The sequence below is a fragment of the Rissa tridactyla genome, chromosome 16 (assembly GCF_028500815.1).
Source record: "Rissa tridactyla isolate bRisTri1 chromosome 16, bRisTri1.patW.cur.20221130, whole genome shotgun sequence".
Classification (NCBI taxonomy): Eukaryota; Metazoa; Chordata; class Aves; order Charadriiformes; family Laridae; genus Rissa; species Rissa tridactyla.
Window position 1 is genome coordinate 2,462,460 of NC_071481.1, and position 23,980 is coordinate 2,486,439.

Genomic DNA, 23,980 nt, shown 5'->3' on the forward strand with positions numbered 1-23,980 from the left:
TGTGAAACCATGTGCCATGCCCAGTCTTTTCCCCACACTGAACCTCCTGGGGAGCTACTGACAAGGACTTTTCCCCTTGCATAGTGCGTTCATTCGAGTTACAAACTAGGTCTAATAGAGCGTTTGTGTGGTATGAGTAAATATTGCTTCTTTATTTTGATACAACTTATAGCCAACTACAGTAATGCAGTCAGATTTTCATTAAAAACATGTTACTTCTTGTTTAGGTTACTGAAGGTGAAATTGGACCCTTTAGCTCAGTCAAACTTCAGATTCTATTTGTCCCAGCTATCCCTGGGGATGTGCGGGCAGAGTTTGTGATCATGTTTGACAACCCAGACTGCAAACCGGTGAGTGATTTTGTGCAAGACTTTCTTCAAAACACTGTAAAAAAGAGTTTAAAATCCTCCTACTTCTGCTTTTCCCAAGATTTAAAATTGCTCAGCATCCTATATTAGAAACAGGAGAAGGAGGTAGAGGAAGATGTGTTTATGAACGTTCTAAGAAATAATGAGGTACCACATGATTATGTATCGTGTGGTTTGATGGGAGGTAACTTTGTAAATCACAGCTCTTCTTTCTGGTGCAGTACGGTTATTAAACCTGTTGATTCTCTTAAATTTCCATGCAAATACTGCTGATATTCCCATTTTATCAAATGTTGTGCTGGAAAACATCTAATGTCCTGGAAACAAATACAAAAGTATTCTTCTCTATTCCCAACCTACGTAGCTTATTTTCTTTCTGATATGTCAGAATTGGAATTATTTAGCATGCAGCAGTGAGAGTGATGTGTGAAAGCTGGAAGAGATGACAACTTTAGTTACCACTTCAGCATATTTTGATTCCACACTTTATTGGAAGCCAAGTTCTGCCTGGGAACAGTTCACAGAAGCTTGCCAAAAAAATAAAGAAAAACTTCCAAGAAGCTCCATAGGCCAGTCTTGGCTCTGCCCAGGGTCTGCAGATGGACTAGGCGACAAAAGGAGCTGCCGGCGCCTGCTGAAGGCTCCTTCGGGTACCCTCTCTCTCAGGATCATTTTATCCAAGCCTGAGCTATGTGGTTACTGATGTCAGACCTGAGGTTGTTACAGGAATTACAGCACTGTGCTGCCATTACTGTATTTCTTAGCTGGCTAAACAAGCTGTAGTCTCTGGAGTTTCTGAATTATGGCACGCTCACTTTAGCTACATGCACTTTAAATATTTCTTTTCATTATCACAGGCAGCATGCTCTTCCTTCATGTTCTCTGTCAAAGAATCCAAACCAAAGTATAATTCTTTTTTCTTCTGGGACACTAATATCTAGGTTTTATTTTACAAATTATATTCATAGCTCTGACTAATTAAAGAACCTGTTGCAATATGAATAATAAATTGTTTTACTCAGCTGTAGTTTATAGCAGAAAATCTTACCGTCTAGATCAGTAAGAATTGGAGACTAACAAAAAGAATTACACTCTTGATTTATGTATGAACAGCTGTGCTTTAGTGCCATTGGAGTTTCTATTGATGTGCCGGTCTGGGTGCCCAATCCCAACATTGATTTAAAGATCTGTATGTATGACCGACTCTATCAGGATTGCATTGTGATTCGAAGCAGGTGAGTTACCCTTTCATTATCAGCTGCCCTCTCTACCTAAGTAGTGAGATCTTAAGGCACAAGGTGATGTCTTGAGGTACCACTGTTACAGACCCATCTTGTCATCAGAGGAAGCTGAAGAATGGTTTGCTTTTTCCCTTGGCATTTCAGGAGGACTTCCTGATTACAAGCCCTCTGAGTTCTGTGGAATTTGGATTTGGGTATCCTGCTAGCCCAGATTCCCAAGAGCAGCCATAGCTATGAAGTCTCTGGGTTAATACATGCCTTTCCACTCCTACAAGATTCCCAATGTTGTACCTGTTCTGTGGTGTAACTGTAAAGTCCCTAGGGAATAGCAACCCTACGGAATTTCATCATGTGGAATTTGCACAGTAAAGGTTAGGGAGATAAATGTGTCTAAAGTTAAGTGCACATTGGGTATAATTGATTCAGACAGGAAATTTTATGAAAGAATATTTTTTCTCAGCTGTTTTACTTTAATTAAAGTCCCCAGAAGACTTACGATCTGGAAGCCAGCCTCATGCAACGTTCTTTATTGAGGTCAATCACAGTCTTAAGAGACTTGGGACATGATGCTGGATAAATCATGTCAGTCCTTTTGTATTTACTGGGAATGGTACAACTTTTCCTAACCTATATAGGCATTGAGCACGGTACTCGGGCGACAGGTACCTCGTAAGTACACGGATAGTGACTGAATACCAGTTTATGGGGGAAAAGTATCTGGGCGTTTTTGTAGCCCAGGTCAGTAATGTCTGAAGACTGGTTCTGTTTGCACTGTAGTTTGACTATTTCAGGTCACTGGCTCCCAGAGATTTCCTGCTATTAGAGTGGTTACATGAACTTGTACTCTCTTAATTGTCTTCAGGTGCTGGGTATCTTCCTTCTAGCTAATGCAGTCACTACTGAATGCTTATTTTAACAATTTGCACTTCTTAGGTTCTATTTAAATAGGATTGGGGTGGGCTTGTGGGAGGGTGGGGGAGAGATCGGTTCTGTAGAAGGCATCCATTCTTAAACCTCTTACCAGAATTACAGACTGCAGAGATTCTTCACAGTTGGAAAGAAATGAGTAAAGCTGTTATCTCAGAAATTCAGCTTACAGATATGACAAGCACAAGTCGTTATGTAAGTGATTTTACTTGGTCTAGATAACCCAGGGATAAAACTTATAAGTACAGAAGCAGAATAACTCTCCTAATGAAAACTTAAGGGGATCCCAAAGATAGAAGCTGTCAAATTGCTTAGGGCAAAACTTCTTAACCGAGGGAAAAATCCTGCTGATCCTTCACCAAGTTTCCCTAAACTAAGAGCAGTTAATATGTTGTATACTGCCCTTAGTACCTTGGCAAATCAAGTCTTTGATTTGTCACCCACTTCTCCATAATTAGTAAAAATTGTCTTTGTTATACAGTCATTTGGGCTGAAATTCAAAGTATTTCATGTGCAGGAATATAATTTCTCAACATTTTATCCTGCAAAAGTAGATAGGCTTCATGGATGAGTTACATGTGGTGTCTGAGAAGTCGCTTCCTCCGGTAGCTATTGAAACTTTTCTGTAGGGTGTATCAGAGGATTCCTCATTGCTACATGGTACATGTCAAATCACCTCTTGAACAGAATGAATTTAAACTGCTGAAAACAGCTATAAATTACTATCAGTCAAGATCAATTTCTTAGGTTAGACTAGTAAGTAGCTGTATTTTCATGGTGAAAAACTAGTGAAAGGGAGTTTCACTAAGGTCTGTGGTCTGGAACTACGTACAAAGGATCCAGAGCCAAGGACAGTTTTCAGGCTACAACGAAGTGTCCAAACTGCTGTCAACATACAAAGATAATAGTTTGTTACCACAGCTTTATGTGGGAATTGTATATCAGCTAATGAGTTACTCCAGTGCTGTCTGTGAACTACTGCTGGTGGCAACCATTCCCTGAGGGAGACCAAAGGTGAGGTTCCCACAGCCCTGCTGGAAAGATCTGACAACTGCAGACATGCCTTACCTGCTGAGAACTCAAGCTCAGCTCCAGTAGATGTGGAATCTTAGTAGCATAACTTCTAGAACACACATTCTTTAATTAAATGTTAGATACTTAAATAATCCTGCCATTCCAGAATATTCTTACAAATTTCTGTCCTGATCCCTAACTAGTTACAGAAAAGCGGGGGGGGGGAAAAACAAACAAACCCCCAAAAAACACCTAAAACTTGTAGCAAAAGAATTCTTTAGATTTTCAGGGCAAAATTTGGCTCAGACCTGGGGGAGATGATATAGTAGATGAGACACATAGAGATGACGTAGCCTTTTGTTCACCACCAATACACACAGACACCTGACAGAAGCAGCGCAGAAAGAACTTGCCTGTGTCTCACTGCTGCTGCACTCTATGACACTGTAGTCTGTAGCTTAAGTAGAAGATGAAGTTTTCAAGTTAGTTAGCTCTGGCGCTTACGTGCCCCAGCAGGCTCTGTAGAATTGCAAAATGTTAGCTAATACTGGGTTTGGTTTGGGTTTTGTGGCTTTTTTTTTTTCTGGTCACATAGAATATGGTAATCAAGAAGCATAAATAAGCAGCATAAAGGATGGAAGTGTCTTATCAGAATCCTGTTCAATATAAATCACTTTGAAAAGTAATTTCTTTGGCAGGTTATAATCTGCAGTGATTTAATGAAGTAGTATATAGTTCTCTTAGACTGTCAACAGTCAGAAATCAGTCCAGGCTCCCAGTACCACATGCTATAGCTGTTGATTTAGAGCAGACCATCTGGACTGACAGCTTGTAAACCAGTCCAAGAGAAGGAAAATGACAAGCTGAAATATTTGTAAATTGCTTGGCAATTTTGCACATAGGCATAAAATTCCAAAGCCAGGGTATGGTTTGTGGCTATCGCTGTATTATAACATGGCCAGAACTCAGTAAACAGGGAGACATGTCCTGGCTTCCAGTACGCTATTCGTAGGGCAAACTGATCACACCACGACTCCTAGCCCTGTAGAGTATCTGCTGTGAGAGGAGTCCTTACAACAGATCTGTGAATTCACATTATTTAAAAGAAGCCACGGCGGTTTTAGGGAGAAAACCCAAAAGCAGCAGCGTGCTCAGTGCATTTCTGAGATAAGACAGCCTCCCCTCCCTCTCCGAGTTTGAGGGGGTTTTTTTTCTGCCTGTGTAGGCTTAATTTTTGGTACTGAAGGTTTTAAGATAATTATAATGATAATGACGCTGAACGGGATTCACAAACTAGGTGCACGTTGATGTTTTAGGTGTATTATGCTCTTTCACGTTCATTCTTTTGGCTACAGGCCGGGACATTAAGTGCTCATTAGCCACTTAAGCAGCATCTAGGTATCCTGGGCCACACTTAGGGGGTGCTGCTCTTCGTTTTTCTTTGTGGCATCCCACCCACCACCAATTGTTACGTAGCCTGGACCCAGCATTACACGATTACTCCTTTGCCATCTCGTGCGGGTTCTGTGCTGCAGCTCGGACCAATTAGATGTCTCAGACATTGAGTGATTCCTATTGATTCAGATAGAGGAAATGTATGTTAGGAGCATATAATTAGCTGATATTTCACAGTAATTTGGCTTTGACTTTCCCCTGACCTTACTTACCCCTGTGCTGCACTTGGATAATTATGTTCCCATCAGCTGTGTGTATTGCTTCAAATGCAGCTGGGTTTACTTATAGTACTTGCAAACCCTTGTTTGCTATACTTATCTTAAAAGAGAATACAACTGTGTGATTTTGCCGTAGCAGTTTTACATGCCTATCGCTTTTAAAGGAAGCTTGGAATAGTTATAATCGTAACGTAGAGTAGGGATGCAAGGGGTGGGGGCCAGGGGGGATCAAACTCTTGAGAGCAAATATTGCTGCCGTGGCAGGACAGGTAGCCTCAAAGCCACCTAAGCACGTCTGATCTGTTTGCAGAGCAAAAGCCACGCTGCGTTTGAAGTTTGAAATACGCAAAGAATTGAGTAAGCACATGGAGCTGCTTCCAAAAACAGGCTACATCCAAGCTCAGTCATCCTTCAGCGTGCAATTGAAGTTTCTGCCCAGGTAACCTCACAAGCTTAATCTTTTCAGTACTTAAGACAATATCTGGAGGAGGCTGTCAGTGGAAAACCTGAGCAGGTCAAAGTTTTTTCTTCCTTCACACGGTAGCAGGCTGGACACGCTGCTGGTGTCAGTGTAGTCCTAGTCTCCCCCCCTCTTGCCCCCCGATAAAAGCTGCCAGATGCTCAAGGAGGAAATGAAGTTGGATCCCATACCTGCGAGGAAATGCTTTTCCTGTGGTGACAGCAGCAGTGTGAAAATGTTAGCAGTTGTGTTCCTGGGAGGCTGCTCCCGTTTCTGTGGGGAAGCTATTCTTATCCAAGAAAGAGGCTATCTAGGCCAGGTGGCTACTTCATGGATCACTGATTAAATAATTTCTGGACAAGAAGTCCTGTGCTTGCTAATTAAGGTAAGAATGGTTGGCCTTTCTGTTCATATCTCTCCTACCCATGTACATTTTTCCCCAAAATATGAACATTTTGAGTTTCAAGTGGCATTTTTATATAAGATCTTCCAAGATGCTAAAAGCCTTATCCCAGAAAGTTTCTCTTCTCCATTTCATGATACATCTACATACATAATTGGGTTATAAGAAACAGAAAATTCCATTTTTTAAAAATTTAAATGCAGTAGTTCCTGTTGACAACTGTTAGTTTTATTTACCTCATCATTGCCATCTTAAAGAATTTAGCAGGACGTTTCTTTTCAAATACAAATTAAATGATACAGATCTTAATTCTGGTGTAGAGCCAAATACTTTGGCAGCTTCTGCACTGATTGCTGCTGCTAACCTGCTGCTTTTCTCATGTAGTTTATCTAGTCCCACTGATGTCAGTATATCATGGATTTTCACTCAGCATCTGTGACTCTAAATTGAGGGTCAAAACACTGATTTTTAAATTTTTCACCAGGTTAGCATTCAAAGAACTAAAAGTATTTACAGTTCTTCCAACATCTCAAATCCTATCAGATTACACCAACAGTAACCATTATTATGACACTTTCCAGTTCCTAAACTTCAGATGCTGTAAAGCACCGTTACACTGAGTGGATAGAAGCAGAGCTTGGATTTAGAACATTAATCTTCCTTTGAAAAATGGGGAAGCTTCAGAAAGGAGATTTGATGAGATTAAGGCATTTCTGACACACAAAATAAGTATCGGGCTATTTCAGTATACAGCTCAGTTTTAAAAGACGGACAGGGGAAGCGCATGTCTGCCAGAGGAAGATGAGCTTGCTGCAGGGTGATGTGAAGTACTGAGACAGTGAACACTTCTGGAAATGCCTCCTCATTGACTTAGTATTATAGGCTATATTAATAGAATAGCTATTTTAAAAGTAACATAAAAGTAAAAAGAAAGACTCATTCAGCAATACAGATAGATGCCTGAAGGCTTGGGAAATTCTCCCGAGTATTCTGTGCGTGCTTGAAATGCTTGGTCAGATGTTACAATACTCTGAACTTGCTGGGTGTTTGAAGCCGACATCTTCTGTTTATTTGAAGGCAAGTTCTCTAATTTGCTGACTTTCAGAATTCCCAAATACCACATCTTTTAGTTTTTCTCCATTTGGAACTAGTGCTGCAGATGCTGGCAGTCTAAATCTGATTTGTCTTTCATGCTTCTCTTTAATTGCTTTTAAGCATGAAGATGCCATTTTCAGAGAACGATCCGAAGGATTTCAGTATCTTTTCCCCAAGGCATAACAGCTAATTTGGAGTCCATCACTGTGTACCTACAGTTACAATTATATATTTTTTTTTTCCCCCCTCCGGATTATTTTGTAATGGATTAATTTCTTCTGCTATTCTAATGCCCTGTGACAAAGACAAAACCGATACTTTATTCCTACCTTGTGTTTAACTCCAGTTCCTATCTTCAAACAAGTCAGCAATACCTTTGAAAATCACCTTCTAAAGTCCCATCTCAGACTTGCGGAGTAACAGCCAGCAAGATTTTAGATCACCATGGTGACTGAGTGGCTGCTACTTATTCATTAACTATTCTTTAACAATACATTAAAAAATTGCATGCAATTCCAGTAGTAGTAGTAGGAACATTAGCGCTATGGAGACCTGAGAACAGGAAGCAATTCACTCGGGTGCTGGAAGACACTATAAATATACCAGCGGAGCTAAAAATGCTGGAGCTTTTGTATTGGCTTGGCTCGCAGCTCTGAAACTCAGCATATGATAGCAAGATGCTTCAGCTACAGAAAAATGCATATTTCTTATAAATTGCTAATCTGGTATAATCAGACACTGTTGGTCTCTAACTTGTTTCACTTTCTTTATATCTCTGTGCTTTGTGATACAATTGATTCTGCCTCAAACTGGCTGGTAATTAACTACCATCAGTGGTGAAAGGACGGGATTGCCCAGGTCAGGTTGGTTATGTGCGGTGGCTGCAGCGATGATGCAGAAGGCTTATGTTCTGATTATAAAGTAAGCTTTAAATTTTTTCAGAATTTTAAATGACTGGATGGCATTTCAAAACAGAATAAATGGATGCAGATCTCTGTGTGTAACTTCCTTAAACTCCTGTGTGTCCAAAATCCTGTCTTTAAGAAAAAAATAAAATAAAAAAATCCAACATTAACGTACAAGGTCAATTATTCTAAGTTCCTGGCTAGATCCCCTTGCCACGCGTGCCTGTGCAGAGCAGGCTCTCTGGAGGTATGCCCTTCTGCCATTGTACAGGAAATCTGTGACAAGTCCATAATATTTCTGATCTGACTCCATCTTCCTTTTTTGGGTCAGAAGGTGGAACTTCATAGGTCACTAATTTTTGTTTGGCATTTTCTTCCACCATTTTCCCTAATACTTGCATATATCTTGCATACAAGATTTTAGTTCAGCTTCACTTCAGTGAAGCACTGGAATTGATGCTTAACCAACTACATATGTGAATACTTCTATTTGAGCACAAATGTTGTGTTAAGATTAAAAGCTGTGAAGTATAAAACTTTTAGACCTTAAGTAACAGGTTTGGGGTTTTTTTGTGTTCAGAAATACATCCATCAAAAGTTTACTATTCCACTTAGCTAGAAAATAGTTAAAATCTTTTTATGAAACTGAATGTACTTTTTGATTTTTAGGCACTCTCTTCCTGAAGATGCAGGGAGCTATTTTAATGAAGAGACAAGAATTCTGGAAGTTCCAGTGACAACACTGATTGGGGAGACGGTTGGTGACTTTTATTATGCTGGTTACGAGACTGACAGCAGACGTAAATTATTTTAGTGAACGTTCACTTAATGATACCTGATCTCAGATTAGTTCTTTACTAGTTGAAGTCCGGTGATAACAGTAAAAGGTGCTTAAAGTGATAATACAGGTTTGATAGCTTCTTCTTGTCCCTGTGTTTACAATACAGAAAGTTCAGTCCTTTCTAGTTAGTGCTTATCTGTTCCCCAGCAGTTTATTTGGTACCAGAGAGTTATCAGATACCGTATGGCAATCATTTCATTCTGATCTGTACTGCAGATGTAACATATTACATGTCCTGGAGATACAGGTGTGATTCCATTCTAGCATATGGAATTTGACATAGAGCTATTACTTTTTTAATTATGCTTATCAAAGAGACATTTCCCATTGCTTATTTTTGGAGAACAATGAGGCTGGCGTTCAAGATAGATATGTTACACTGACATGTGTTAATGTCAAGGAATGGAGTAGAATAACTCTTTCGCAGTTATCTTCTTGGATGACATTTCACTTAAATGCTACAGATGGCGGGTTTTATCCTGTGCTCTTGCATTTGTTTCAGGCTAAAAAAGTTAATTTTACTGTCCATGCGATTGTTACTACTTCTGATTTGGAAATCAGCCCAGCACGAATCAATTTTGGATACTGCACAATCTATGAAGCTGTGCAGGCAAATGTCAAGCTAACAAACAAATCCATCTTGCCGCAAGAGTTTGGATTTGTGGGACTTCCAGAGGTATGTAGCTATGCCCCCCACACCTCTTCTTGTATCAAATATATTTAATTATTATGAAAACATGTTTCAATGTGAGTGTAAATAAATCATGGCTGGTTCTTGCAAACCCATAGAAATGCTTCTGCCTGCAGCACTGTGGAAATGCACAGATTAGTTCTGGTGCTGGTTTGTGTAAATTTCATCTTATTATACCCTAAGCATTTTCCAAGCACTATAAACATCTTTGAGGAGATATTACCGTTCTCACCTACCTAAGGCTAACTTTATCCTATTAGAATACCTGTTTTTTACACCAAGAAATCTACTAGCAGAATACCTGGTGCCCTTTTCTTTCAGACTGACAGGTCGCTTCTACTACTGAATAAAGCAGGCTCAGGGGTGCTGCTTTGGCCTTGAGGCTGAGGAATATCGCACAGTTTGCATCCAAATGCCTAAACACTTTGTCTTTAAAGCAGGATGGCTGTGTCCAAACTGCTTATTGGGAATCATCCCCTGAACTGTGCCTAGGTATTTTCTGGCTGACTGTAAGTTGATGTGGAAGCTAAATTAATCACAGGAGCTGCCAGTTTCATGTGGGCTAGGTCTACTGAATTTTTTATTTTTTTTTTTGCCAAAAGTTAGCTGCTCAAGCTTCATAATAGCACGATGATCGCAGTGTGAAATGGTTTAGCATATTGGAATCGGAGCTAGAAGAACCTGACATTTAATTAGGCATTCTCTCTTTCTCTGCTGGTTTAGGGATTAAAATCAAGGAGTTAGCTAAAAGAAAGTGGCATCTTCAGCTTCATTAAAGCTTTACTTCACAGCATGCGTTTCATGATTAGCTTAAAACGCGATGGGAAGACATTCTTGAATCATCAACTCAAACGCAAACCAATACACGTTTGTAGATATTAAACTGGTACTTGTCACTATGGTATCTGCCATCATACAGCCATCAGCTTCTCAAAGATACAGGGGGATCTGTTGAGATTTTTGTCATATTTCGTTGTCTATGAAGAATAAATGGACATCATTAGAGGAAGGTGATTACCATAGATGGTAAGAAGCTGGGGAAGAGATTCTGCTGAAGTCTGAGTTAATGGATTTAATGCCTTTCAAGTTACTTTGAGATTAGAAATCTTCACATCAGACACTAGTCACTAACTCAGGTGAAAGCTTCTCACCAGAAGGTTTCTGTTTTCCTGATATTTGTACATTTAAGAGCAAAATTTTCTTATCTTGCCGGTAACGTCTTATTTTAATTTAGGAATAATTTGATAATTTAACTAATAATTTCTTATTTTAATAACAATAATTTCTAATCCTGACATTTTTAAGTTTGTTGAAATTCAACCCAATGATGGACTTGGAATTCTTCTTCCTCTTGAAAGCCTGACACTGGACATAATCTTTAAAGCCAACAAGGCGAAAGAGTACAGCTTTGAACTAACCTGCAAGTCGGAGATTAATAGGTAAGTTAAGAAACTGATTGAGTAGCAGGTAATCTAGAAGTCTAAATCCCAGAGGATTTTCACTGTCAAGCTAGTTCAGAAATTAAATCCCTGCCTACTTTGAAGAGATGAGGCTAGAATCAAAATGTGAGGCGGTAAGAATTCTCCAGTTGACAAGAGCTGCTCGGTACCTGTTAGTTTTGTCCTTCATTTACATGTCTGTCTTTACTGAGATGACTTTTCCTATCCCACCTGAAACTTGCCCTTGTCACATACCCAAGCTGCAAGTTTACCCCAGGTTGTCTCAACCTGTGATGTTCTCCTTGCTCTTTCAGCAGAATTTCTGCAGGACTCTTTTTAGTAAAAATGCCTCATACATTAAGCTAATGCTACTAAAATAATGATGGCATAAACTTTGATTTGACTGGATGTATTTCCGGAAGTTCACAGAGGAAGAATTCAAGTAGGGACTCTAGCCAATTGTGCATTAAAAATAGCTAGTATTATTGTTCATCTTCAGGCAAAATTCCCATTGCAAAGCTTGAAATTCTGCTTAAATAGGGACTACAGGATTAGTTCCCTATTTTCCGGGCTGATTAAGAGACTATTTTATGCTGAGACAATTTATCATGTGTTTATTTTTAGACAATTCAAGTTGTCATGCAGAGCAGTTGGAGTCCACCCACCTCTTGAATTGTCTCATTCCTTGGTTCAGTTTGCTGCAACAGCTTTAAACAGTGTGTCCACAGCAACACTGTATGTGATAAATTCCCATGTGAGTGTCAACCCCGTTACTCATCCTGTCCCAAGAATTGGCAAAGGGGAAGTTGCCCCTGTTGGACCTACTTCCTTTGAATTCCGTGTGCCAGAAGCCTGTCCAGTGACCGTCACACCTTCTGTTGGAACTGTGTTGCCTGGGAAGGTAAATTCCCTTTAAACATCAAGTGTTCTGCCAGATCTTTTGATCATCTGCATCCCTACAAATGCTGTCACTTGTAAATGAAGCTCGAAATGTAAATTATTGTTAGAATAGCTGGAATATTTTGTATTGTTAGAAATAATGTTTTAAGTCTGATGTGAGGGGTTAATCATCTGATCAGGTAAATGCTTTATGGGAGCTTTCACTCTGAATGTTCTTTCCCTCATGTTGTCATTATGATTTATTTGAAAAATGTTTAACTGTCAAAGCTATTGGTCATGTAAAACCAGCCCACTGTAACATAGTGAACTTCCAAAAAAAATGCAAGTGACCATATCCTTAGGATCATCTTATTTGCTTGGGGGGAAAAAAAAAAAGGTATTTTCTTTAGAATCATAGAATCATTTTGGTTGGAAGAGACCTTTAAGATGATCAAGTCCAACTGTTAACCTAGTACTGCCAAGTTAATCTTAATTAACTTAATTAACAAAGTTAATTTTTTGCTGACAAGTATATGCTCCTTTTGAGCTTTGGAGGTATAACACATGTCTGAGGGCTGGATTTTGCCCATGGTTCTTGTGTGTGCTCTCACTCCCAGAAAAGCTTGATTGAAGTGTCCTTCAGACCAACGCTGCCAGATCAGCAGATCCGAGAAGAGGCAGTTCGGAGGCTTTGCAGAGCAGCTGCGGCAGGGGCAGAAATACAAGTAAGGAATGCTAAGAACTAGCACATGCTGTTGATCTGGTACTTCCAGATATTTGTTTCTCTGGATGGTATTTTTATCATAAAATTATTTGCATGTTAATGAAGCCCAAACTCCTGATCCGTGCAAGACCTGCCTGAAAAGGACAAGAGTATGACTGTGCTGTTGCACTTAATGCATAGTCTCTTCACTGAGCAATAATTCCATTTCATGCTAACAGTTTCAAAAGCATTCCTAGAGGACTTTCTTGCAAATGCTAAATGCAAATACTTCTTAAAAAAAAAAAGTTTCTACACTTCTTGCAGATTTAGAGCATATGTGGACTTCATATGCAATGCTGTGGGTCACTTAATTTATGTTAATTTATGGTTGTCTTTAATTATGAGATAAATAGGTAAAATTCCCATGAAAGATAGTCTTTTACTTGTCTGCTCCAATAGGGGAAGTCTTGTTTTAAGATGGGTTAAAATATGTCCATTTCAATTTAATTTTACATTATTGGACATGTCTGTAATAACTGCCATGTCTGTGGCTTGTTACCACAATCCTGCTGCTGTTACCTTCCTCCGTGCAACCTCTCACCTCTAAGGTTCTGTATCTTTCGGCCAGGGACTGTGTATTTGTAAACTGATGTCTCGACTGGATTACCAGTGATCACCCTCAGCATATAATGTCTCCCTGTGTGTGTTTGTAGAAGAGGAAGAAAGATGAAAAAAAAGAGGGAAAGAAATCAAGCATTTCCATGAGCAGGCAGCAGTCTTCCAGACAGCTTGTAAGGGATGGAGGCAACAAATACCTGACTTCTCTCAATAGCTCTGAACAACCAAAATCGGAAGAGTTAAAGCCTGAGTAAGTCAGCAAAAGCCTCTTGTACTACATAGAGGACATTCTCTTTATAAGTGGTTTAATAAATCTACTAAAACCTATAGGTAGACAAGAAAGCAAACTGTAGAGAAGAAATAGCTTGAGCTGTGTTGCAAAGGCTGTTTCCAAAATTAGTGCTGCTTTTAAGCCACACAGCTGTAGCCTCTCATGTCAGGCAAAGAATCCCTTTATGCATCAGAGGGATTGAAGACTTCAAAGAATAGCTCAGAGAGCAGGAGACATGGCTCTGGGGGGAAACTGGGCTGAACCAACAAGGGTGTTATTTTAAAGGACAACTAGAAAGCTTATCTTAGTTACCAAAAGAAGCTGCTACTAATATACCTTTTCTGAATAGTTCTAACGGAGTCAAATACATTCAGCCCAGATGGAAACCATCTGATGGCCCATAGCCATGCTTTTGGGTTAATTTCTTTTTTTTTTTTGAGGGCTTATACAGTCCATCATATTAGTCATAGTCGTCTTCAGTCCCAGAAATGTCATGATGTTGTAAAATGTGCGTTTTAAATAGTCGTTTCACAATATGTATACCTCAGTGAGAATTAACAATAATTTGTGCTGTCTAGAAATTTGGATACTTAGATGGAAAATCTGATGCTTGAGGTATCTTGTTTAGCATATAATTCAACTTCTTAGAACCGCACTTCTGCCGAAATCTGAGGAATTTAGAAGTGTTTGGAAGTAAATACATGCTTAAACACCAGGCATTTGGCTGGACTGGATGTTAGAGATTTTTGACTAAAATCCTATGTTCGTTGCAACCTATTAATTATAATTTTTAAATACTTTCAGTACCGCTCATAAAAATAAAATTTCTATTTTTAGACTCCCATTACGAAGTATTGCTTGGCGTATTGCATTACAGAAATGTGATCATGTGTGTTTATATATATAACTGAAATGATGTAGAAGTACTGGAAGACACTGGGATACTCAATGTATTCAGCATAAGGAAATGGTATTGAGGGTTTTGCAGTCTTTAGTATTGCATCTGTTATCTGGGTTATAGTTTTTACTCTTTTTTGGTGAGAACAGGAAACCACTTAGTAGGGTGAATCCATCACGGTGCATCAAGACAGTTGCTTAGTTTCACTGCTATATTCAATTTTGAATGTATGACTAAGAAACAGTAAACACAAATAGCTCAGCAGATATTTACTTGATTTTTTTTTTTTCTCTCTCACTTACTGAGATGATTCTTATTCTTGGATTTTCCAGTTCTGATGCTTATATGGCAGCCCAGGCTTTCCTGATGAGGAATTTCAGGGGGAGCTTTGAAAAATACATCATACCGTGCTTTGTTGCAAGTGGACGTATCGATGAAAGGAAAGGCTCAGAAAACTTGAGCTGCAGGTATTTGCAGTTAGATACTCACAATTCATGGTAGCTCAGAAATTTGAGGGGAAAATGGTGGGCACATTAATTTTATTCATTTGGGGAGGAAACTTATTTTCTGATCTTCATTACATCATAGGTCAGTATTAGAAACTCATGCTTACAACCCACTAGTTAAGTAAGACTCAAACACACGAATATCAAAGCAGCTTAAAGAATAATTGTATAAAAAATTTAAGCCAGATGTAGATCATCTTTCTGCTTAGGCATACACAAAGTCAGCCACCAAAATCTATGTATTATTTTGTATTACCAAGTTAAAGATATCCTATGATACGAACAGAGTAAGAACAGATTTCTGACAATAGTTTTTATTTGTGTATGATCCAAGAGCAAATATCCTTTTACTATCTCTCTAGCCCCTACAACACCTTGTATCTGGAGCTGCACTGTCCTGCTGTAGCACCAGCTGTTGTGGTCGCTTCAGATAATGGAAAAAACACAGTGGATTTTGGTGATGTTGCCATAGGTATGAAATTTGCATTCAAGTTTTGAACTTTTTCTCTGACGTTAATTTCTTCTAAACATAGTTTTGTGTTTTCTTTTACAATGTTTAGTTGACTTACAAAAGTCAATATAGAAATTAGCCCTGTACTAGGTGCTTAGGTGAAAAATTAGGAGCCTATCTGGCCAGCTGAGGCATGTAAAAAGCAGACTTGATCCTAAAAGATGGAATTGGGAGCTCTGTCCAAATTTGAAAGTATTTTGGTGAGGTTTGACTCATGTATTAGCCATAGAAATGGAATGAACATTTGGCCCACAAAGAAGTGTGAGTAAACAGGAGGAATGGTAGTGCGTGAGTGAGCATCGTCGCTTTTGGAAATGTTTTTGTTCCTGTCAGGCCACAGAATGATGAAGCGAATTACAATACAAAACATCTCCCCGGAGAAGCTGGAAGTATCCTTTTTTGGAACATGTACGTTAATCTGCTGTTCGGCTTCTGTTTAATTTGGCTCTTTATCTGTAGGAGGAATTGTTTGACACTAAAGCAAGTAGGAGGTAGCAAGTTTCAGACTTAATACACATCTTCTGGAGTGAGGCAGGAGGTGATGTGTGGAATAGATTGAACAAGCCTAGGTCACCTACTGGAAAGCTAATTCCATTCCACCCTTTTAACCAGAAAGAATTCTGCCTAAGCCAAACCTGAGAAGCACTTAAGCCCTTTCTAAAGAGTGTAAGGTACTGATGACAAAGCCAGTTTCAGTACAGGATGAGGTACATGTGAAACAGAACCAACAACTCATTTTTGCACAACGCTTCTCTGAATTTCTGAATACCTGTAAGAGGCTGGGACACTGGCTTGTTTGGGTTTAGCTGAGTGGGATAATGCAGCAGAAGGCATGTCCCTGGTCTTAGGGTGTTAATGACCTGTTCCAGGCAAAACCTGAAAATGGAGTTACGTAGCGATCTTACTAACTGGAAAAGGATCTTGCAGCTATTTGAATTCTGTGGAAAAAAAAATAATTGGATTAGTTCTTCTTTTCTCTTAGTTATCCATCTCTGAAAAAGCTTACAGACAGTTGTTTTATACATCTTTGGTCTAAACAATAGTTAGAATGTGTTCTTCTATCTTTTTCACCAATCTTCGCTTATAAACTTTTTTCCTTGAGTTGCGCTATTTTAGCTCAGATTCTCAGTTCTGAATCCCAACGGGCCCTTCCTGGTGGTGAGACCAGTTGAAATGCTTGAGCCAGGTGAAAGTAAACCCCTTGTCATCTCTTTTTGTCCAAATGAGAATAAATGGGTGAGTAAGAGATACAACAGTAATGGGGAAAAAGAGGAGAGATGTAACAGGCTGTGTAATATACACATAGTACTGACGGGGATGAGGCTGTATAATAATAATAACTTTGTTGCCTGTGCATAGCCCATCCGAACGTTTGAATCTTTGTCTCTGCACTAAATCCAGAAGTTGGGTAGTAACAGCCCATTTGTGGGAGGGGTGGGGGATGTTTCCCTTCAGCAAATGGGCTAACACAGACAACCTCTTGGCAGTTTTTTGAAATGCTGGATGTCCGGACGGCAAAAACCAGTCTAACACTGAGTATCACTGGTCATGGGGTGATGCCATCAATTGTTTGCTCTGTGGAAGAAATACTCAATATGGGATATGTTATCGCCAGAGAGAAGGTGACTTCCACGTTCAAGGTAAATCCCCCTGTGCTGAACCAGACAGTACACCAGCAATTTCTGTGAGGAGGAAGAGGAGCTCAGTAGAGTGACAAACTCTAGACAACAGAATGTAGCTTTAAAAGCAGGTCTGGCAGTGTGATTTGACACTGAGACAGTTTCAGTTCAAAGGTAACAAAGCTGTGTGGGGAGGATCTTGTTAGCTGCTGCTGACCTGCCTGCAGCCTATACAAAAAAACCATAGATCCAGTACTTTCTATAAAAGAAAGAGAAACGGTAGATCTTTCTTTACTCTGTCCATCACTGCTATTACAACTGAGGCTGCGCAGTGTCCACACAAAGCAGTGACAGAGGCACACGGTGAAATGCAAAATGCAAAACTCCTCCCAAAAAGAGCACCTGAGATGCTGCCGAGGTACAGGCTGGGAAGCTTAACCCATTCACTCACTCATATACCGCTAATTCACACAGACTCAGAAACAGGACAAGATCTAGGCATAAATTTTTCTCTTCTTAGACTTTGTCAATAACCAAAATATGTTACTTGCTGCAAGACTCCTGGAAGGAGGCTGGTCCTTGCTTTGGGGGGTGGAGATTGACCTGACTCATTATGGGTAGCAATAACGCACGCTTTTGGTGGCACCCAGGTACAGAGTCATGCGGTAATGCAGCAAAATAAATTCAGCCAGTTCACAAAATACAGATCCTACAGGCTTGAAAATCAGTTTTTTTAATGAAAATGCTATTCTGTAAATAAATGTCACCAGATCCAGAACACTTCCATGCTGACCCTGCGATACTCCATGCAACTAGACTCGCTTTCATCAACAAGGGACAAAGATCAGCAGAGAATTCCATCCTTTATTATGTCCTCTTTGCAAAGAACAGAGTTTGTTGGTAAATTTGTTTTTTTCTTTTCTCTCTCTTTTGTTTAAAGACTCCTGAAGTATAAAGCAGTGTTACTTTGTCCTGTTAGATCTACACAGCTGTCAGAACCTGGGGCATCACATCACTGAAATTAAAGACATAATTTTGTTTCCCCAGTAGGAGCTGCACTAATTCTTTCAATATGGGTAGCTGTAAATTTATGCAGCCTGAGCAAATATCCACGAGTGAGGAGATACTAGTGTTTGAATCTAAATAACCCACACTGTAATTGCTTAATAAAGGTTATATTTAAGAATGTCCATCTCTGTAAAAACACGTGCTAGAATATAGGAAGGGTTTGGTGATGCTTCTTCAGTTCCTCTAGAGATGAATGTATTAAGCTGATAGACGGGTTTACCTGGTATTTCTAACACGCTGTTTTGCATCAAGTCTTATTTATTTGCTGTTCCAACAAAAATTAATTTGGTTTAAAATATATGAAGTGAAATGGAGCTGTCCTTCTTTCTTATTTGTAGTCTCATTTTTATTTACCAGGAACACAAAACTATAACAGCTTAAGTGTGTTCAGCATCTTTCCAACAGAAGGAGAAATTGTTGCTGGGAAGAGTCAGGATTTTACTGTTACTTTCAGTCCTGATCATGAAAGCCTGTACTATTCCGACTGTCTCAAGGTTGTGCTCTTCGGCAAGGTGAGACAATCAAGATACCTGGATTATGAAATCAAAGTCTAAATATGACCTACAATGATTTTTTATCAGTGTGGGTCTTAGAATTATTTGAAACGCCTACTATCTAGTGGACAGCTTTGTAGGCAGAAATATTATCTTTATTAGATGAACTGATGTATGTTGGAGATGACAGGTTTGGGGCCCACTGACTTTTTTTCAGGTTTTAACTATTCCGTTATTAATTCATAATGATAGTGACTTGGGATTCAGTCCCGTCTTCTGCCCAGCTGTCCACAGTGTGTGAAGGAGAGATGATGGGAGACAGGTGGCTGCCACATTGCTGAGCACAGCACCGAGAGGTTCTCTGCAAGGAGCATTTAATGGCAGTGGGGAGTGGAGCTGTGCCCACGCGGTGACAGGCGCGGAGTGCCAGGGAGCTGCTCCTGCCTCGCCCAGCGTGAGGAAGGAGGTTCCATCTGCAGAGCAGCAGTGGGGCTCAGCCAGAGCCCAGGGCAGGATGACAGGCTGGCAGCACAGCAGGGGCTTCATGTCGCCTTCCAAAAGAGGCTGACCAAAAGTTAATGAAGAGTGCCAGCTAATGACCATCAGCAGGCACTGCAGAAACCGGTAGTGAGCAAATAACTTCCATTTCTCTCTTTGCAACTTTTGTATCTCCAGATTATTTTTAGGACTGCAGTTAAGAATTCAAATTGGAATAAGCTGACGATGAATGGAGACTGGTCCTACTTCACAAACTTTAGCCAAGTTTGGCAGCAGATAAGTTTTGCCTCTTTCAGTGGCTTTAGTATAAATAGCTTGCCCAGTCCCCTCCTGAGGCATGCTGCCCAAGAATGGAAGGCTGTTTAAAACAGAAGTGTTCGAGTGGACAAGACAAGGGGAGGGGGCAGGATTCCTGCGTCAGAGTACGGGGCCTCTTGGCATTTATAGAGGCAGAGGATGTAATAATTTCCCAGCAACTGATGCTGCTGTGTCAGTATTCGGGTCACATCGGTACTGAAGCTGTAACCCGCATTTGAAGCGTTCTTGTCTTATATAGGAAATAGCCCATGTGATCCGCCTAAAGGGTGCAGCAAGAGAGCATCCGATGTTTGTGGAGGGGGGGGTTCCGCTAGATGTGCCCATTGAGTCCTTGGCTGTAACATCACCTCCGTCATCGCAGGAAGCACTGAATGGAGGTAATGTGCTACTGCTTACACTTTATTACAAAACAGTAAATAAGACATGGGCACATTCCTCAGCCCTTAAGAAAAAGCAAATTGAAGATAATGTTTTCAGAATCAGAACAAATAAGCATTATGGTATAGCCTACACTTGTAACACAAAAGAATGCAGGAAACTTTCTCTTAAGGAAAGATTTTCTCTTAATTTTGTTACAGTTAACGACAATCTTCTATCTTTGCAACTTACCTTGAGAAGAAAATGATTATAATTTAATACTGCTACAAAGTATTATGATGTATTTGCTTTCTACCACTTCTCTGGCTTGTATTAAATGTTTATAAAATTATTTCATATATAATAACATATCCCAGACTCTCCCAATTGCACTGTTATGAAACAGACACACTTTCAGAGGTTTGAATTTATCCTTCCTTAATTTCTTTGGACAGGATCTGTGTTCAGAGACAGCATGTAAACAACTCCTAGCTCCTGAGCTATAAATAAATCCAAGCACATACCATGCACAAGTAGAATATAGTACACACAATGTATGGTCTAGAAAACAAGCATGAAACTTGATAAACAATTAACAGTTACAGTTTGCAATTGCAAATTATGCAAAGCCTCCTTTTGCTTAATTCTTCACTAACTCTGTAGGGATCTCTTTATCTATGCCAACTCATGAATTTGCCACAACATCACTTTGTTTTGAACCATCCTGCTGTAATTTGTGCTTGTTCCAAACTGATAATCACTCGGTTTTGACTGTCTCAGAGTTTACTTGATTCCTGTTTGTTTAGAGCTACAAGAACCAGCAAAGTCCATTCTCCTCGTTCTGGAGTACATCGAGGGAGAGAGTCCTCCAGTGCCAGCAAGGGCAGAACTGAAAGTTGGATCTATACAGACAGCTCAGTTTGCGTCTAAGAAGGTGAAGGATATAAAAAGTGCAGTCTTATGTCAGACGCTGTAAGGAATACTCACAGTGTACAAATGGCTACTAGTTCTTTCTGTCAAAAATTCAGTCTATAAATTAAAAAATACAGCTTTCAGGGTTTCTGATAAACTTTACATTATAAAAGCATTGGTGTTTGAAAAGAAAGTATTGTTTTTCAGGGACTAATATGAGGAGTTAGCATTATCATATTAAGTCAGCAACAAAATTAATTTAGCAGATTGCTTCCCTAATTGAGAAATACAGAAGTTTGATCAGAGAACTGAATTACAGGTCTGAACCTGTTATTTTAGCATATTGTGACAACTTGCCACAACGAACAAGATGGATACTTGCAGTTTCAAAGGGCAGAAGAAGCAATTGGGCGAGCAGTGGGCCTGCATGCAGCACCTGGGCTTTAATAAGCAGTGTTTGTGTGTGACGGAGCGGAGCTGGCTGTGCTGAGGGTCTGCCGTGTGTGTCTCCCCTAGAGTGTGGAGTTCAGCCTTGAGAGCCTGCCGCTGCTGCAGCAGAAGGGATTCACCATCGAGGCTGTGAAGGGAACGCTCGAGCGTGGGCAAGTGAAATGCATCGGTGTTTCGTGGGTGCCACCTGCCGACTTTCGAGTAAGTGGCGGTTCTGCAGCCTGTCGCTGCTTGAGCTGGAAGTGCAAGCTAGCTCTTGTCACCTGCCTGGAGCAGCGACACAAAAGCTGATCTGGAAGATGTCGGCAGCACAGGCTGCTTTGACGCATTAGGATGACGGAACACGTGTAGTTACCAAAGGAGCATAGGCTGGTGTAAACACTGATGTGAGAATAAAAGCCAGGAACAATAGGTATGATTTGGAGGTTTTGCTACCTCACCACGGATGTCTCCTCATCCGTGTGGTGGAAAGAACAAGCATTAGTCCACTCGCATCTTACAAAACTTAAAATGACTTCTCACTGGTCGCTGCATTATAGAGTCCCAAAGGCCAAAATGCTGCTGCTGTTAACTAAAAAACCACAGCTTTAATCACACTGAAGTGAGGTTTTTAATGCCCCCAGTGCATGAAAACCTGCCGTCCTGCTGACACAGAACTAAGGTTCCACGGAACATTCTGCCCCACTGTTCACATTTCTTCAGGCTGTGGGTATATTCCTTTGGTATATTCCTAGAAGTTGGTGGGGCCTTTTCAGTTTTCCACTTCATGAACTGCTTTATGAACCCCATTTCCCTGGCTGCTTCTGCCTTTTTGTCTAAACTTCTCTACAGGGCTGTGGTTGCCCTTCCTGATTCATCTTCTTGGGCATTCATGGAGCCTAAAAGAACGGACTCCCCTGCTCTTTGTTGTGAGCTGTGTGTGGGATGGCAGAATGAGTAGCTTGTTCCAAAATTAAGAGGTTACTACTAACCTTATGCAGGAATAAGGCAACAGTTTCTGGCATGATGTTATCAGGTTGACATCGTGCCTCTTCGTAACCACTGGCTGTTACACAAGATTTGTCACTAAGTGATGGCTAACAGGATCCACTGCTTTCGCAACCCTCACTGCAGCGTCCTCTGCTGCTGCTGTGCCCAGTTGTCATGGCTGTAGCGTGGTGACAATATCTGTAGCACTCTGGAGATAGAATCCTTAGTCATTGCCGCTTCGCTTACCGCAATACAAGCATTGCGTGGAAACATGCAAGTGCCAACGCAGTGGGAAGAGAGGTAATCTGTAGCTATAACTGGTACTTCTTACAACTGAAATCTAAAATATATAGTTTAGAACTTGATCAACTAATCTGTTCTGGGTACAAAAAAAAAATAAATTGGTTTTATGTGTGGATTTTTTTGTAGCCCGATGACCCGCTGCTTGTGACAGCCCTCCTGACCTTAAAAGGTGACATTAAGGAAACTTATCAAATCCTCTTCATGGGAAAAGTCGTGTCTGCATATGCTCCCACAAAGTGAGGGAACCAAGCTGAATGGAAAGGAAGATGGAGGCTCATATTACTGGGAAATCATTGGATCTCAGTTGAAACATGGAACGATTTTGAGATTGTTGCAAATATGTGAGGGGAGCGGGGAAGCGGGAAGGAACGTGACATGTAGTATTTCTGCTTTTTTCCCCACAAAATTCTACATAAACTCTGGTTCCACTAGTTTCACTTTCAAGCTGACTCTGTGACTATAACCTTGTGGTTGAAGAAAGAATAAATGAGGGGCCCAAGTAGATGCATCTACTGTTAATCACAGTGTCTTCCAAAGGTGGGCATTCCCTTAGGAGAGTATCTTTTTTACATCTACATGGGTGAGTTTCAAACAACATTATCTTTTTCCAGTTTCAGATGCATTTTAATGGATTTGGAAAATCCTTGACTTTTGCCCTTTTAAGACAAGAATAAAACTTCTTATTCAAGTCTCCTCTAAATCCCTTGGGCAGTCATTCTTACAATGACACATGGTCAGGGAGGAAATAGCGACCATGCTTTTCAGTGAATCGCTGGATGTGGTTAGACACTCGCCCTAGAATCATGGCTGTCCAAGAACTCTATTTCTACATTTGCTTTCCTCTGGATTCTGATTAAGGGTGGATTTCTGCCTGCTACTGGGGAAGTTGGGGTGCCCTGCAGGTCTAACCTCCTGTCAGGAAGCAGTAGGTAGCTCGGGGAAGAGAAAAGTAGAGACGCACTACATTACGGAGAATGAAGGGACCAGGAAGTTAGCAGAAATTGAGAACCATAAATAATCTTTTAAATCTTATATCACGCTCTTTCTTGGACCACAGTAAGTCTGTGGTAAAATTCCCTTACCACTACTCCAGAGGCTTATTGCCATTTGGCCCTGTGTAGCTGTTAAAATTGCTTATTTAGCTTATGTGGTAAGAAAATAGAAACAGACTATCTGTAAATATCCCTAAGGTAAAATGTGTCAAGCTAGTGCGACTGCAGGAAAAAGCAGTAAAGCAATTGTCACAAGAAATATTTTAACTCGTTTCCCCCTTTTATAGAGGATGCCTGTCTAACCGATGAAGAGCGGCTCCTTGTTTTCCCGTAGACAGTGTGTTTGATCCATTCAGATCTGTTCTCATTTAATAATGGGTCAAGTGGCTGCGAAGTTACTTGACTCTTGGGTCTAAAGCACCACAGCTGCAGCTGCAATAAGCAGTGCCCGTGGGAGGAGGCAGGGGCTGGGGGTGGCGGTGACAGCCAGGGACAGCTCTGCCCTCCCGGGAGAGGCACGGAGCGTCTCCTGGCACAGCTGGGGCCATTGGGTTGGA

At 40.4% G+C, this 23,980-nt stretch overlaps 1 protein-coding gene across 3 annotated transcripts in view; it reads left to right on the top strand.

Annotated features, from left to right (window-relative positions):
* Positions 1-23,271, top strand: part of CFAP74 (cilia and flagella associated protein 74) — a 44,974-nt gene extending 21,703 nt beyond the window's left edge. For 2 of the 3 annotated variants that reach the window (XM_054222173.1, XM_054222172.1), the window contains exons 20-39: positions 228-350; positions 1,482-1,603; positions 5,534-5,662; positions 8,756-8,843; positions 9,430-9,603; positions 10,924-11,057; positions 11,682-11,958; positions 12,554-12,661; positions 13,353-13,507; positions 14,759-14,893; positions 15,295-15,404; positions 15,777-15,832; positions 16,560-16,679; positions 16,931-17,083; positions 17,833-17,962; positions 18,488-18,642; positions 19,679-19,817; positions 20,604-20,731; positions 21,226-21,360; positions 22,558-23,271. In XM_054222173.1, the coding sequence (XP_054078148.1) occupies positions 228-350; positions 1,482-1,603; positions 5,534-5,662; positions 8,756-8,843; positions 9,430-9,603; positions 10,924-11,057; positions 11,682-11,958; positions 12,554-12,661; positions 13,353-13,507; positions 14,759-14,893; positions 15,295-15,404; positions 15,777-15,832; positions 16,560-16,679; positions 16,931-17,083; positions 17,833-17,962; positions 18,488-18,642; positions 19,679-19,817; positions 20,604-20,731; positions 21,226-21,360; positions 22,558-22,671 (2,685 nt within the window). In that variant the 3' untranslated portion in view covers positions 22,672-23,271. Of the gene's footprint in view, positions 1-227; positions 351-1,481; positions 1,604-5,533; positions 5,663-8,755; positions 8,844-9,429; positions 9,604-10,923; positions 11,058-11,681; positions 11,959-12,553; positions 12,662-13,352; positions 13,508-14,758; positions 14,894-15,294; positions 15,405-15,776; positions 15,833-16,559; positions 16,680-16,930; positions 17,084-17,832; positions 17,963-18,487; positions 18,643-19,678; positions 19,818-20,603; positions 20,732-21,225; positions 21,361-22,557 lie in introns of those variants that run through there. The other variant, XM_054222174.1, reaches the window with a different exon arrangement.
* Positions 23,272-23,980: the final 709 nt, after the last annotated feature.